Source organism: Papio anubis, chromosome 14, assembly GCF_008728515.1.
Source record: "Papio anubis isolate 15944 chromosome 14, Panubis1.0, whole genome shotgun sequence".
Classification (NCBI taxonomy): Eukaryota; Metazoa; Chordata; class Mammalia; order Primates; family Cercopithecidae; genus Papio; species Papio anubis.
This window is the reverse complement of record NC_044989.1, coordinates 31149647-31165967: the sequence shown is the minus strand read 5'-3', so window position 1 is coordinate 31165967 and position 16321 is coordinate 31149647. Positions and strand designations below refer to the sequence as shown.

The window sequence follows — 16321 nt, the reverse complement described above, 5'->3', positions numbered from 1 at the left end:
GAAGACACCTCCCTTGGGATCCCTCAAACATTGCACCCTCTGTCAGTCTAAGAATTGGGTCAGGAGGTGCTCTCCAAGCAGGGACTAGTGGTGGCCCTATTGGCCAGGTCCTGTGGATTCTACCCTGGGCCTCGGTCATTCTGGAGTGGGTGGCCAGGCTGTTTGAGTGGCACCCTGGGCACAGCATTGCTTGGAGGTGGCCTTGCTGGTGCCCTCAGGTTTTGCCTGGGCTATTGAATGCAGAGGAGTGATGTGTCTGGGGTTCGGGGGGTGTTTACTTTAGGCGGCTTGTCAGACCATCTTGGAAAGGCTGGAACCCTACAAGAAGAAGAATCCCAGTGGCTCCTGGGAAGACTGGGTGAGTCTGAGCGGATCCAAGTCACTTTTGCAAAGGAGAGGGAAATCGACAGCAGGGCCTCCGTTCCGACCCCGAACAAGCAATAGGAGACAATATTCTAGTCAGAACAGCAGAGACAAGTTGAGGTGGTTTGTGTGATTTTACAGGACGAATAAATGCTCATCCTGGCTGGGTCGCTTTCTCTGTAGCTTTCATCACTGAGGGAGGTCATTTGAGGGAAGCTTTTGATCCAGGATCTTGACAGCCTTGTGGGAATCAGGGTTTTTGCTGCCTGAGCCTGAGAGGATGGGTGCCTGCTGAACGTGCCTCATCAGATTGTACTGACTCACCGGGTCTGCTCCCACACCATCTTTGTCCCAAATGAGCCTGGTTTTCCTCAAATCTCCATCTCTTGAGTTTGGGTCTACTGAGATTCCCTCTGTGAGAGCGTGGGGAGAAAACATCACCCAAGGACTTCTATCATTCCTGTGATTTGGGGAATGACAGAACAAGTACTTAAGATAAGAATAAGCCCAATTCTCTGACTTCTAGATCAGTGGCCTGAATGTCAGAAATCTCAGAGGGAAGCTGCAAGGGAGTCTCTCGCAGGTGGGAGGCTGTGGCTCCTCCAGTAGGGGGAAATATCAATGGCAGCTCTGCATCCTTCCCCAGTATTGGAGTGGTAGAACTGGGCAGAAGACTAGCACATCAAATGTGACCCCATGTAAACCAGCTCAGTACAAATCTTCCTCAATAGATTTAAAGAAAACATGCCATTTTTCTCAGACTCACTCATCTTACTATGCCTTCTTTGACCTCTCCATACCACGTGTACCAAGCACATGAATGTAGCTTGACTTTGGTAGTTGGGTGAAAGCTTAGTGGCAGGTCAGGGTTCCTGAAAACCCCACTTCCCCTGCCTGATGGCCATCTCCTCTCCTCAGGTCACAGCTGCCTACATGGACACAGTGAGCTTGTCTGCCACTGGGTTTTATAGGTAAGTATGGTGCTGTCCTTGCCCAGCTCATAGTGCGATGTCATCTTAACCTCACTGGTCCTCTCCAGCACAAATCCTGCCAGGCTGTGGTCAGGAGAGAGCAGCTCCACTGAAACTCTTATCTCTTCAATAGACTTCCACTAATTTCAGTCTAAAGATGCTCTAAAATATGTGGAATAGCCACGCTGTGTGCCAAGGGGTAAAAGTACCAGCTGTGTGTCAGAAGACCTGACTTGTAGTTCTGATCTCAGGCTGCACCATTTTGCCTGAGGAAGTCAGTGGTCCTGCTGAACCTGTTCCCCTGTTTCCTTACGGATGACATTTTAGGGCCAGTCACCTAACCATTCCTCCCTCAGTGTTCTGCAGAAACCAAGGTGTGTAGTGTTATGAGTTAGGCATTGCTGTTAGCTACGCGTGCTTCTTTGTACTGTGTGTGGGATTTTTTTATAGAATGAGAGGAGGATTTAGCACATGGTCTTGTTACAAAATGCAGAGTACAGTGGAACCTTATTAATACAGGGAGATTTTCAAGAGACCGTATGTCTTCTGCAACTTTAAATTTAGTAGCAGCATGAATAGCTAGAGACCCTGCCCAACTGACTTAGCAGCTGTAAAAAGATATGATCATATGTACTGTCAGTCATCATGTTTTAGCCATCTCTGGGAATTTTAACTAGGACCTTTTCTTGCACAGATATTTGGAATATTTTCTTTCAATATATTTGGAAAATAATTCAATGTTTCTTTAAAATATCTTGTCTGAATGTATGACTATATAGATGCATAAATATATATATGTGTAAACATTTCTTTATATGAAACATTTTCATGTGTATATGAGTATATATATGAGCATATATATGTTAGGCATATATATGTTTATACACATATAAGGCATAGATATGTATAAACATATATACACAAAAAACATTTATATGCCCTATATATGAACATATATATGGCTAATACATGTGTATAGATATTACACTGAATATATATGCCTTATACATATATGTATATGCCTATATACATGTATGCATAAGGCATATATATGTATAAACATATATTCACACACAAAACATTTCTATGCCATGTATATGAACATATATATGGCTAATATATGTGTATAGATATTACACTGAATATATATGTATTATACATATATGTATGAGGCATATATATGTATTATACATATATGTATGAGACATATGTATGTATAAACATATATACACAAAAAACATTTCTATGCCATATATATGAACTATATATGGTTCATATATATGTGTATAGATATTACATTGAATATATATGTATAAAGCATATAAAAGTATTATACATATATATGTATAAGGCATATATATGTATAAACATGTATATATATGTGTGGTGAATAAATGTTTTGCCAATACTTTCTAGGTTATTAATATCTGACCTACACATACATAAACTCATTTTCTCATAAATTCCTATTACTTTTCTGGAGTTCATGAAACTAAGGTTTTATAAAGGTGAAACCAGATGAGCATGGTGAAAGTTGGAAAAACAGAGGTCAAAGGAATTGGTGGTGTTTTTTCTGGGAGTTGGTGGTGTTTTTTTCTGGGAGTTGGTGGTGGTTTTTTCTGGGAGAAGCCTTTTCCCTCAGCCCCATATTGGTTTTGTTTTTGTGCAGATGTGGTCATATCAGCTCATGTTATCCCTGTGTAGTGTACAGAATAACAGAGTCAGTGTACTGTAAACTCTAGGTGTGTGAATACACATGCGCAAATGCATAGATATACACATATATTTATATGACTCAGGCAAAAGTGGAATTGTATAAGGTACTCCAGATTGAAAATTTTAAAAATGTATAAGGAAGCATTTGTTTCTATTAGTGTCATTTCCCTCAAATCATTTGTTGAACTTTCAAAGGGACCAGCAGGTGGGGAGTGGCTGCTTAAAGATGCACCCAGGTTAGCATGAGATACTGATCTTATTAACTTTCATCTTGAGAAGGTAAGCAGGTGAACTTGTGTGAACAGTCTAAGAGCCACCACAGGCAGAACTTTCTGTCCTGAAGACCTTGGATTTTAATTCAGTGCATCCTTTGGAGTGTGACTTTCACATCTTTCGTGAGCCCAGACGGATCTGTTACCTCTGTTTCTACTGTGTAGAAGCCAGCATGGTACCAAACACTGCTAGGCTGTACAGAAAGAGTACAGAAGGGTTACTGGCAAACTAGAGGAGAGCCCAGAGACAAAATGTTCTGGAATACCTGGGTTTCATTAACAGGTTCAAACTGTTCAAAACACATAGACTTTTTTGGAGAACAGCTGAATGCAAAAACTTGTGGGGTTTAAAGATGTTGTGTGTCAAGCTGTGCGTGCATAGGGAAGGGGGTGTGTTCATGTTAATACACACGCAGTATCTTCTCTTTCCTTTCCCAGAACACCCAATCTGGGCTACAGCTTTGAGACTAACTCAGGGAACCCTTTCCACTACTTCAGCTATGGGGTGGCTTGCTCTGAAGTAGAAATTGACTGTTTAACAGGAGATCATAAGGTAAGAAGTTGCAAAACTTTAGTATTAGTGGGAAAGAAAGAGAAACAACTGAGTTGTAATACCAAAAGTTGATAGAGACAAACTTTCTGGTTGGAAAAATAATGCCTTACATTAAGGATAGGCAAACATCCTATGAAGGGCCACAGAATAAGTATTTTAGGCTTTGTGGGCCATGCAGTCTCTGCCTGAGCTACTGAACTCTACCATTGAAGTGTGATAGCAGTCACAGACAGTTTGTAAACCGGTAAGTGTGACTCTGTTCCAATAAAATATGATTTATAGACACTGAAATTTGAATTTGAATTGAATCTCATACAATTTTTACCTGTCACAAAATATTCTTCTTTTTATTTTTTCCAGTTATTTAATAATGTAATTATTTAGCCAACAGGCCCCACAAAAACAGGGGCAAGTTGGATTCAGCCCATGGAACATAGTATATTGACTCTTTTGTACATGATCTACCCAGACTCAGATTCAAAGCCCCAGGCTGGGAGCCTATCTGACTACTCACATATGAATGTGTGTTATTTCCAGTTACTGAGAGATCATTGCTGTTCCCCATCCCCTACTCCTACAAACTCAGACTCCAGCAGTGATGGTGGCAGCAGAGATTTGGTGGGAATATTAACACTTCTGCCTGAGTGCACCCAGGGCTTTCTGCTTGGGAACGTACCCTTTGGTTGGCATTTGTAGTCTGAGGGTCACCATGAGTCATCTATCATATTCCAAACATCTTTTTCTTCTCTAACTGCTTGTAATTTTGCTGTCTCCTCTAGAACCTCCGCACAGATATTGTCATGGATGTTGGCTCCAGTCTAAACCCTGCCATTGATATTGGACAGGTGAGGCTTGGGAGACCAGGATGGTGACATACTTGGCCACCGATGTGCCCCACTCCCCTCCTGGGGCCACCAGCCACAGCATGTTGTCCAAGGTTGTCTTCAAACAAGCTGAAACATGGAACCTAGGGAGTTCTCCCCAAAGTAGAATTTAGATTGGTGATAGCCCAACCAACTCTCAAGACAGAAAGCAAATTAATATAGATTAACTTGGGAAGGGCACTCACAACTCAAAGAACAAGATGAGGAATGGGGAACATGGCATGCACATGTGGACGTGCACACACACCCAATTTGAGTACAAGGACAGTGTAGAATGGAGATTGAGTTTGGGTTCAATGCCCAGACAGCAGGTCTGAGGTCAGAGGAGTTTTCTGTCTTCTCATTCCTCCTCCACCCAGAACAGCTTTTGTACCCCAGGAAGTAGATGCTGCCAAACATGGAGTGGTGGAAGGCTCCTGGGAGCAAAACACAAAGGCTTAAGCAGAAGTAGTAAAGGGAGGTCCCAGAGAAAATCGCTTTAGGAGAATATGGGATTACTGAAAAGAATAGGTGATATAGGGCTGGAAACTGTGGCTCACACCTGTAATCCCAGCACTTTGGGAGGCCAAAGCAGGCAGGTCACCTGAGGTCAGGAGTTCGAGACCAGCTTGGACAACATGGCAAAACTCCGTCTCTACTTAAAAATACAAAAATTAGCTGGGTGTGGTGGCATGCACCTATAATTCGAGCTACTCAGGAGGCTGAGATAGGAGAATCCCTTGAACCTGGGAGGCGGAGGTTGCAGTGAGCCGATATCACACCACTGCACTCCAGCCTGGGCGATAGAGCAGAACTCAGTCTCAAAAAAATAAAATAAAATAAAGAATAGGTGAAATAGGAGAAAACAGAAGAGGAATCAAGAATTCAAGACTGAGCATCTGGTAGAAAATACAAATTGTACTTCTCAAAAATGGACAACTACTGAGTATATGAAAATCTGGCCATTAGTCAATCTGTTCATTAATTCATTGAACAACCATTTATGGTCCCCTACTATGGCCAGGCACCAAGCCAGGCACTGTAGACCCAAAGGTGATTGCCAGCCGGTTTCTTTTCTGAACGCTCATTGAGGTACGGTAGTGCCCCATGTCACGCTTCTGAGCAGGGGGCTGAGAGAGCAGATGTGTGGGCCTGTCTAGCATGGCAGTTACCCTAGGAGAGACCTGTAAGCTGAACTGCAGTGAGGGCACTTTCTCCCAGAGGACAGGCAGGGTGGGCGTTCACAAAGCCTGGAGGTAAGTCTCAAAGAATCTACTATCGAATAAATCCTCCTGTGAGCTTGCTTCTCAGCTTTGGCTCACCATTTCCCCAGCAGCAACATGGAAGGAACATCTCCATCTGCACTGCGGCAGGTGTTAATGGGAAACACGCCCACCGGCATGACCTTCCTAGAATCACTGACCTTCCGTGTTAATGTCTTTGCTCTGTCTGAGCCAAAGCCTGGCAGAAGTCCAGATAGGTTATCCCAGGGCTGGGGCAGGAGCCAGGTAAGCAATAGAGGGCGGTTTTAGCTACATTCCAGGCTGCACTGCAGGTGGGGCTTTGTGTCCATTGTGGCAAATGGTATCTGTCCTCAGGGAAGAGGGAGGCAAGCTAACTGTGCTCTCCATCCATCCTGTAGGTGGAAGGGGCATTTGTCCAGGGCCTTGGCCTTTTCACCCTAGAGGAGCTACACTACTCCCCCGAGGGGAGCCTGCACACCCGCGGCCCTAGCACCTACAAGATCCCGGCATTTGGCAGCATCCCCATTGAGTTCAGGGTGTCCCTGCTCCGCGACTGCCCCAACAAGAAGGCCATCTATGCATCGAAGGTACCATTGCTCTGGCTCTGGCTCTGTGCCCACGCCCAGAAATTTTGCTCCAATGGGTGTGTCTTAGGGCCCTGGAACATGCATTTTCAGCAAGTATCTTTAGTGATTCTGATATAGGTGGTCTCTGATCTATACTTTGGGGGGAGAAAAACCAACCTATGCTAGAAAGTGTTTTAATTCTTGTTTGTTCTTATGCCCATAATTCCTGCAAATGCTGTAATATGACTATGGTGCCTGTAAATGTTGGCTGCAGAGTTGCAGGTCCTCGGCTAGTGACTGAGGAAAAGGTTAAAACTCACGTCAGATTTTGTGGTCTGTAAAATACAATTACCGAGTATAACTTTAAATGGTACATTATATTTGCATGATGTCATCAGAGAAAATTACACAATGAGTGTTCAAAGAAATATGTCCATGAGGTCCGGTCATGTGCTAGCTTGATTGTTCTTAGCCCCTGATCAGTTTTGACTGTGCCTTCCCGCTGTATTTGGTGTGGCCCCCATCAGTGCTTTCCTGGCACCACCAGCCCTCCTCGTGCAGAGTTTGCTGCCTGGCCTCCTAGGTCCACTTGATGATGTGGAGGCGGGACCACCTGCCTGAGCCCCTGCCCTGTGCCCTGTCTGTGTTCAGGCTGTTGGAGAGCCACCCCTCTTCCTGGCTGCTTCTATCTTCTTTGCCATCAAAGATGCCATCCGTGCAGCTCGAGCTCAGCACACAGGTAATAACGTGAAGGAACTCTTCCGGCTAGACAGCCCTGCCACCCCGGAGAAGATCCGCAACGCCTGCGTGGACAGGTTCACCACCCTGGTATGATGCCCTTCCAGCGTCCACTCAGCCCAGGGGAGGCCAGGGATAGGGTGGCAAACTGCAGGGAACGTTTTGCACAGAGGAGAGGTATTGGGCTCTCTCTTAACCGGGCAGCCTTGCATCCATCAATGGCCACCCTTCATTGTGCGCGGTATGCAGCACACACACTCGAACTTGCAAGAGAATAACGAGAAACCTCCTTAAAGCTGTAGCTTGTAGCTGGGCCTCTTTAGAGATGGGAGGAATGTGTGGTGCACAGTCATAACTCACAGGTTTTGTTATTTTCCATCTAGACAAGGGTGATGGGTGAAACTCCAGAGAGCCTAATCTTTAGTATCAGTCAGTCGCCAGCATTTTTGCTTTAATTTATGTTAAGGACTCTGTATGAATATTGGGGGGATAGAGGGAAAAAGAGGAAATAATTAATTAGATCAACCATATTTGTCCTGTGATTATCATGTACCATTCTGATACTGGGGACGCATAGGTGTCCTTGAGGACTTTGCAACCTTGGGAAACCAGATGATTCCATTATGGTGTGATTGATTACTGCCTTGAAGGTGTATGTGGCAGGAAGTAGTAGAAGAATTCCGTAGTCATTGGAATCACTTTAACAAGCACCTATGTGATACTTGTCGTTGGCAATGCCTAACAAAAGAAGACTTTGCTAGGATGGCTGCTTCCACCGTAAGGATCTCAGAACCAGCCCAGCCTCTGACTGGTGCTGGAGTGGGCTCTGCACTGTGGCTTTAATTGCCTTTGCAACTGCAACCTGTGTGGAGTTAGCAGGACTGGGTTGTTCCTGATACTCAGGTTGGGCTTCCTCTTTTTAAAATTCAATAAGCCTTTTGGATTTAGAGGTCAAGTGGGTACACGTGGTCCCAAGTGGGGAGGGCACAGGAGAGCCCCAGGGGCAGACAAATCTGCCATCCCCAGACCTCAACACAGCGGGTGAAGGAAGCATGTGGGTCCCCATTCAGGTCTTCCTTGGGTCTACCAAGAGCTTTAGCTATGGAGTGAGAACTACACAGATCGTGTGGCACCCCCAGGCGGTGAAGATGCCCACAGCTGTGCAGCAACCTACCCACAGCCCAGAACCTTCCCACTATGGCTCCCAATGCTGACAATCACGCAAACCCATTTCCCTGAGAGGAGTGGGCTGCCAATAAGCTCCCACAGGTTGCAAGGTGAGCTCTTTGCAAACAGTCTGATGCAGAACTCAGTCATTTTAGTAAGCTCTCCATGGCCCCAGACTTGAAACAAAGATTCGTTTCTATGTTACAACATACCAGCCATTTAAAAATTCTTGCCATGGATTTGCATGAGCAGCTGATTCTATGAACTTTTTAAGGACCGTGAGTTTCAAAAGGGATCGCATCTGTATTGTTTATCACCATATCTCCAAAGCCTAATAGAATGCCTGCCACATGGAAAGTACTCAATGAAAATAAATGAATGGCTTAGGAAATTAAGGAGTCCTGCCCTGGGGCATTCTCAACAGCTGGGCCTGCCGAGTGGTGCTTGGCCTTGGAATGGTGGTTGGCAGTGGTGGGAGGTGAGGTATGCAAGAGGGTGGGAGGAGCATGATCAGCAGACCCTGGCAATGAGAACACTATCATTCCTTCCTAGTGTGTCACCGGTGTACCAGAAAACTGCAAACCCTGGTCTGTGAGGGTCTGAAGAGAGAGTCCTCAGCAGAGTCTTCCTGTGCTGCATTTGGGCTTCCATGGAGCAGGAGGAACATACCACAGAACATGGATCTATTAAAGTCACAGAATGACAGTGACTAATTCTGTGACTTTTTCATCCTAATTCATCAGAATGGCATTTGGAAGACAAGTGAATGCATTGGGAGATGTTGATTAAAATGTAATTTAAAAACAGAATGATAAGCAAATTCAAAACTGTTAGGCCTAAATGGTGAATATGCAATTAGGGTCATTTTCTGTCTGTTCTAATCATGTATTTGGAATAGGGTCAGGAAGGGTTTGTGCTATTCCCCACTTACTGGACAGCCTGTATAACCTCAAGTTCTGATGGTGTCTGTCCTTCAAAAGGGACTCCCACAAACCTCTAGAAGCTTAAACCAAAGTTACTTTAAATTGTGTGCCTTCCTCTGAAAGCCTTGCCTTCAAACCAATGAACAGCAAAGCATAACCTTGAATCTACACTCAAATTTTGCAGTGAGGCAGTGGGGTAAGATTAAATCCTCTAACCATCTTTGAATCATTGGAAAGAATAAAGAATGAAACAAGTTCAAGGTTAATTGAATCTAATTTTGTTAAGCTGCATAAAGCAAGATTACTCTATAACACAAAAATCCAACCAACTCAATTATTGAGCACCTACAATGTTCTAGATTTCTTTCCCTTCCTCTTTGAGTATTTACAAAAAAAGATTATGTTTAATCTTTACATTTGAAGCCAAATAATTTCCACCTAGAAATGATGCTAGCAGGCCTGGCATGGTGGCTCACGCCTGTAATCCCAGCACTTTGGGAGGCTGAGGCAGGAGAATTGCTTGAGCCCAGCAGTTTGAGACCAGCCTGGGCAACATAGAGAGCTCCTGTCGTCTGGATAGTGCATGCCTGTAGTCTCAACTACTAGAAGGGCTGAGGTGGAGAGATCATTTGAGTTCAGGAGGTTGAGGCTGCAGTGAGCTGTGACTGCACCCTTGCACTCCTGCCTGAGCTACTGAGCAAGATCTTGTCTCTGAAGAAAAAAAAAAAGAAATAAAAATGCTGCTGTCAAAATCAAGCTCAACCAGAGGTAGAAGAGCCAAGAAGCCTGAGTTCTCATCCCAGCTCTGTCTCTTCTGTCTCTATCTTTGTGATCTTGGACTGTCATTTCCCCTTCCTGTGATCCATTTTACTGCAAACATAAGGGTTGCAGTAAAGGGTTGTCTCCTGTCTTCTGCTTTAAAAGTCTATAAATATATGACCTGAAAACTCCAGTTACGTAAGGGATCTGCAGCTATCTAAGGCTTGGTTTTCTTACTGTCATATGATACCTGGGCCTGATGAACTCTGCTTAGATCCCCTCAAGTTTCTGCGGTTGGTAAAGAGAACAAGGGAAGAACAAACATCCCTTTTATTGCTCCAACAGGTGATTTAATCCCTACATGGTGCTGGGTGGACAGTGTGTTACTGTCGCATGCCTTCACTCTATAAATCCAACCTTCTGCCAGACAGAATCTGTGGTTCTGTCCATGGAGGGAGGATAATGGAAATGATATAGTTGGACTGGTGCTTGATGTCACTAATAAATGAAACTGTCAGCTTGTTGGCGTGTGAAAAATGCTTATTAATTATCATCACACCAAATCCTAGTATCTTCAGTATCTTGGCCAGCCTTCATTTCTTGAAAACACACACACACACACACACACTTCCTTACAAAATTCCCTTCTCCAGAGTATCCTAGATATGCTGGCTGTTTTACAGCATGGTCAAGGTAGAAGAGCTTTAAAAACTAAACAAGTATTTACACTGAGATCCAGGTCCATTTCAGATGATTTTCTGGGGTGTTCTGGGGCAGGGCCTGAGACCTGTCACTTGTTATTAGTGAAGCTCTTGGGGCAAAGCAGTGACACAGAATTCCCTTCTGTGCTCAGGTACCAAGGTGAGAGTAGACTGGTCATGAAAATCCAACAAGCAAGTGCTCTGTCAATTAGAAATCACTGTGCTATTCAGTGGCATCGTCCACCTCAGACACTTTGCCTTGCCGTGTTGTCTTAAAGTGCCTCGAGTCCATGCAGTGAGATGCCTAGGTCTTTTTGGGGTTGCACAAGGAATGCAGTCTACACTGCCTGCAGTATGGCCTGAAGCCTGCAGAGGGCAGTAGAAGATTGAACAAGGGGCAATAGTGTCCAGATGGCCCAGCTGCGTTGCATCTGTTAACCACAAGGTACTGACAGGATCTCTGCGTAGACCAGATGTCCTCGGAGGCTTCCCCAAGAGCTGGAATCACAGCTGACTTAGGGTTTTAGATTGACAAAAGTCTCAAAGGAGCTCGCCAAAGACATGGGTCAGCCGTGGGAGTCTGAGCGCCAGATGAATGGCTAGCAAGGGGAAGGCAATTCTTATTTTCAGAGTATCTGCAACTTGCCAGGTGACAAGGTGAATGCTTTACCTATAGGGTCTCATTTAATTCCTCCCAGTGGCTTTATGAGGTAGGTCCTTTAACCCCTGTAACCACGTGAAGGAGAAGCCCTACCCCCGGTCATGGTGAGGGCTTACTCAGAGACATTTACTCCTAAGTGCCCACCACAACCAGTTGGCAGCTCCCTTATAGGCCAGGAAACCTGGCGTGTACCGGGAGTCACCTGCCTGTCAGAGTGGACAGTTGCTAGCCAGGCTCATGGAGGTGGACGGAGGCACCAGAATGCCCACCGTTTCATTTATAGGCAGGGTGAGGATTCTCCTGCTGGCATGGCCAAGCCACTGAGCTGTCATCAGGGCAGCTGATGAGACTCCCCTACTCCAGAGCTAGGTGGCTGGGAGGCCGGGACGGGAGGGCAGGACGGAGGTTGTAGGAGGAACTCTGGGCAAGGGATAAGGACAGAAATAGTCTTAGCTGATTGATTTATGACTGAGAACATCCCTGAGCCCATGATATTTTTGTCTTTTGCGGAGGGGGAGCCTGGAAAGCTGTCCATTCGCTGCCTATTTTGGATCGTGGGACAAGACGATTCCTGACAGGCAGCTTCCTTCAACTGGTGAAGCATGAGGTCACCCTGGTGCCCCCCAGGCCCAGGAGCCTGCCCTTTTGTTTTGTCTCTATCCTGAAGTGGGGGAGTACGTGTTCCTAAGGCAGGAGACAGATCCTGTGACAATCTTGTCACCTGAAACAAATCAACCCATTGATGGAAGTGGAAATGTCAGGCACTGCCCAAAGGGATTCTGGCGTCATCTCTGTCCTTGAACTGCCCTGCTCTGGCTTGCACAACCCCCAGGCCAACTCAGCATCCCAGAGCTGAAAAGACCATCAAGCTCAATCTCTGTATTTTAGAGAGGAGAAACATCAGCCCACAAGAGAAAGTGACTTGCTCAGGGTCCTATGGTCCTTTAGTGGCACAGTCAGACTGACAGCAAGGCTGCCTGGTTTCTGGTCCAGGCTTTTTTTTTTTTTTGAGACGGAGTCTCGCTCTGTCGCCCAGGCTGGAGTGCAGTGGCCGGATCTCAACTCACTGCAAGCTCCGCCTCCCGGGTTCAGGCCATTCTCCTGCCTCAGCCTCCCGAGTAGCTGGGACTACAGGAGCCCGCCACCTCGCCCGGCTAGTTTTTTTTTTTTTTTTTTGTATTTTTTAGTAGAGACGGGGTTTCACCGGGTTAGCCAGGATGGTCTCCATCTCCTGACCTCGTGATCCACCCGTCTCGTCGTCCCAAATTGCTGGGATTACAGGCTTGAGCCACCGCGCCCAGCCTGGTCCAGGCTTTTTAAAGCTTAACCATACACCATTAGTCAACTGAGCCTTCTATGAGGAAACCTGTGGATCAGGGAGCCAGGGTATATGATAGAAATCTAGTTACACTGGATGGGAAGAAGACAGAGAGAGCGAGCTTGAGGCCCAAGATAAACACTGTGGCAAGGAGGGTAATATGCCTGTATGCCTATATATGCCTATCTGCCTGTGCTTCTGTGACAGCCTGCTAAAATGGGATTCTTTCCTCAGTCCCACAGATGGGAAACAAAACAATGAGTGTAAAAACATCCCCTCATTTCAAAGAGAGATGCTGAATCTAAATCATCTGTGCAAGACTTGTGGAGAGATGGCTGGACACTAATTTTGCCACCATTAACTCATCATCTACCTCAAGAGTTTAAAAGATTGAAGTACAGAATTTGAGAGATTGAGAAGAGAGGTCTTCTTTGGAGATAGCAAGCCTGGCATTCTGCCTGCCAAACAGGAGTGTGTGTGTGTGTGCGTGTGTGTGCAAGAAAAAAGGGGGTCTCATGGTAAATGAGATCTGCTTGAGAAGCTGTGGTTGGATTAGACTGAGGCATTAAGGCAGTGAGAAGAAGGGGATGAGAGCCACAGGGAAATGATACCAGTGTGGCCACACTGGAGGAAGCCACCACCCAGGAGGACTTCCTGGAGGGTGTCATGGAACCCCAACAAACAGCGGACCATCTGATGCCTCAGGATCAAAATAGCCTTAGGCTGGCTCATTCCAGTGTGGCCCATGAGGAGTGCCCACACATCCTTGCCCTGGCTCCTTTGTTCCAGTTTAAGTTTCCCCTCTCCCCATACCTTTCAGTTGGGAAGAAGGTGAGCACCCAAGAGTGAGACCAAGGGTCCCTTTTCTTTGAGCCCTGAGTGTTGGGGGAGGGAGCTTAGGAATGGATCCACAGGCTGCTCACATTGTACAGATGTATCTGTGCATCAGCCCTGGGAGCATAGAGTCTGAGTGGCATGTCATTTGCTCCCCTCTTCCTATCTTTCTGTCTCCATCACATCCTAGCAGATCCCATCCCCTGTTCAGCCAATTGTCCTTCTCTGTGGGCCGACAACAAATGTCGTTCTGGTCCATGCATGTGCTCTCTGTTCTTCCTCTCACTAGATGGAGTATTCCCAGGGGTCCTCGTGGTTGCTGACATTCTTGTGGGGCACTCACTACCTTTCCTTGCTTCCCACCAAGGCTAGACTGAGCACCTGCCCCAGGGTGGTGACACACAGCATGCCTCTGCCCACTCTTGGGTGTTAGGAGCTGAGCAGGAAAGCACGCGTGGACTGCTCAAGCTCCTCTGCTTCTCCTCTGCTTCCCTCTTCTCTCTCGGGCAGGTTGCTTAGCTCCTCTGACCTCAATCTTTTCATCTGTAAAATAGGTGTGGATAATCATATCCACCTCACTGGGCTGTTGTGAAGATTGAAAGAATTAGTGGGGTTAAAAAGCACTTTGTGGAGTACAGAGTTGTCATTTCCAGGCCTTTGGCCATGCCTTAAAAGTGGAAGAGCACTGGGAAATCATGAGTAAGCTTTCCAAAACTTGGATGGAAGGGAAGATGCAGGAATGCATCTCGACCATAATGAGGTGTAGGGTGGTGGGTACATGGATTAGCTGTGATCTTAGGCTGGGTAAGAGAAGCTCACCTGCTCCTTTTGGCACAAATGATTGATTAGCCTGTCTCAGCTTCTCACATGAATGTGATTTTCCCAGCACACTGGGCTGGGTAGGAGGGCCAGCTCTCAGCTCCCTATAGCTGACTAAGTGGCACAGGTGAGATGGAATAAAGACCTCATCAGCCTCACCTGGCTATCTTCACAAGCCTTTATCAGAAGTGCAGAAGGAGAAGTCAGTCTCTTCTGTTATTCATGCTATTTAGTTTTGTCTGACAATGACAACAACTGGCATTTGTATAGCAATTTGAAAGGCACTCCCCCTTGCAATGCCTTCTGTAAACTCTTGAAATAAACCTAGGAGGTATGTATTACAATCATACCCACTTTACAAACAAGGAAACAGGCTCGGGGAGAAGATGGTGGTGCAGACACGAGCACTAGCTTTGAAATCAACTGATGTGTTTCCGTCTTTGTCTCCCACTCAGCTGCTGTGTGATCTCAGGCAAGTTGCTTAAATCTTTATACTTCTCCTTCTTTGTCTGTGAATGAGATAACGGTGGTACTTTCATGGTGTTGTGGAGAGGATGGCATCTGAAAATGGAGGGAAAGCACAAAACCTAGTGCCTGGCAAGGAAATTTCTACTCTCATACAGCGAGTACCTGAGGAGTGTCAACTAATAAGAAAACCAACACTGCACAGCAGCAAACAAAAGAGACGGTGTTTTAATTGGGGTCTTGGGAATTGTAAGGAGCAAGCAGCTAAATTGTGTACCATCCAGATGAGGTTGGGTAGGGGCTTATACAGGTTTACTGTAAGTTTACCTATCTGGAAGGTTTTAGCAGAGTCTTTAATTGGTGATGGCTGGTCACAGCTTAGGATGTTTCTGATGATCAATCCAGTTTGGCATAGCTGTTTCTCCAGGAAGGTAATGATCAGGTCCAATATAAACGGCTTAGATCAAATGCAGCTGGTTTTGCAATTTGGCCCAGTTTAATAGGTTAGATTCCATCTGGGTGTGTACGTGACTGGGGTCCAACTCTTCATGCCTTCCTGGCTTTTTTTTGATACTTCTGACATAACCATCTCCATTTGGATTTTCTTTCTGACAGCAGTGACTTAGACCTAAGACTCCGGATGCCAAAGCTTGAGCTCTTTCAATGGGGTGGTGCGGGCTGTTAATTTTTTGCATTACAGGCTTCAGGTGGCTTCTAGCCCTGGAGAAAACACACACACACACACACACACACACACACACACACACTCTCTCTCTCTCTCTCTCTCTCTCACACACACACACACACACACACACACACACACACACACACCCATCTCTCTACCTGTTCACTCTCTTCCATCCTTCCATCTCAGTCTCAGAATCCAGGGGAAAGGACAGGCCTGGCTCATCATCAGTAGGAAAGCACCCGCCTTAGGAATCAGACTCCCTGCATCTCTTTCCTTACCCAGAACAGCCTCTTCAGAGTGGGAGGGTAGCTCTAGAAGGTGAGGGGGTTGGGAGGCATTGTTGAGAATGGCCCAAAGGTCATTTCCTCCACATCCCAGGGAGTCCTGATTGTTGCTTAATGATGAGCCTTTCCCAGGGTACAGAATGTATGGCAGAACGTGTGGGGTCTTGGACCCTTTCTCTATCCTCCTAGAGCGATCAGTCTTAGGAAAATCAAGTGAAAGTATTCTTTGTCCTCTTGGAGTGGGCCAAGGGCTTCCTGCCAGGACCTTATGTACTTATAGGCCCTTGTGGATTGGTGACAATGGTCCCATGGTGGTTCGGAGGAGCGTGGAGCTCTGGGCTCTCCTATGCACTACTTTAATCTGGCAACACCCCCCATTCTACATCCCCACACCTGGGGGCCAGGAATGCCGCCCC

At 46.1% G+C, this 16321-nt stretch overlaps 1 protein-coding gene across 2 annotated transcripts in view; it reads left to right on the top strand.

Annotated features, from left to right (window-relative positions):
• XDH (xanthine dehydrogenase) overlaps positions 1-10657 on the top strand; it is a 77648-nt gene extending 66991 nt beyond the window's left edge. For both annotated transcript variants that reach the window (XM_009183950.4, XM_003908475.4), the window contains exons 30-36: positions 284-358; positions 1282-1334; positions 3761-3875; positions 4655-4720; positions 6381-6569; positions 7200-7376; positions 9006-10657. In XM_009183950.4, the coding sequence (XP_009182214.2) occupies positions 284-358; positions 1282-1334; positions 3761-3875; positions 4655-4720; positions 6381-6569; positions 7200-7376; positions 9006-9056 (726 nt within the window). In that variant the 3' untranslated portion in view covers positions 9057-10657. The remainder of the gene's footprint in view (positions 1-283; positions 359-1281; positions 1335-3760; positions 3876-4654; positions 4721-6380; positions 6570-7199; positions 7377-9005) is intronic.
• The last annotated feature ends 5664 nt before the right edge of the window (positions 10658-16321 follow it).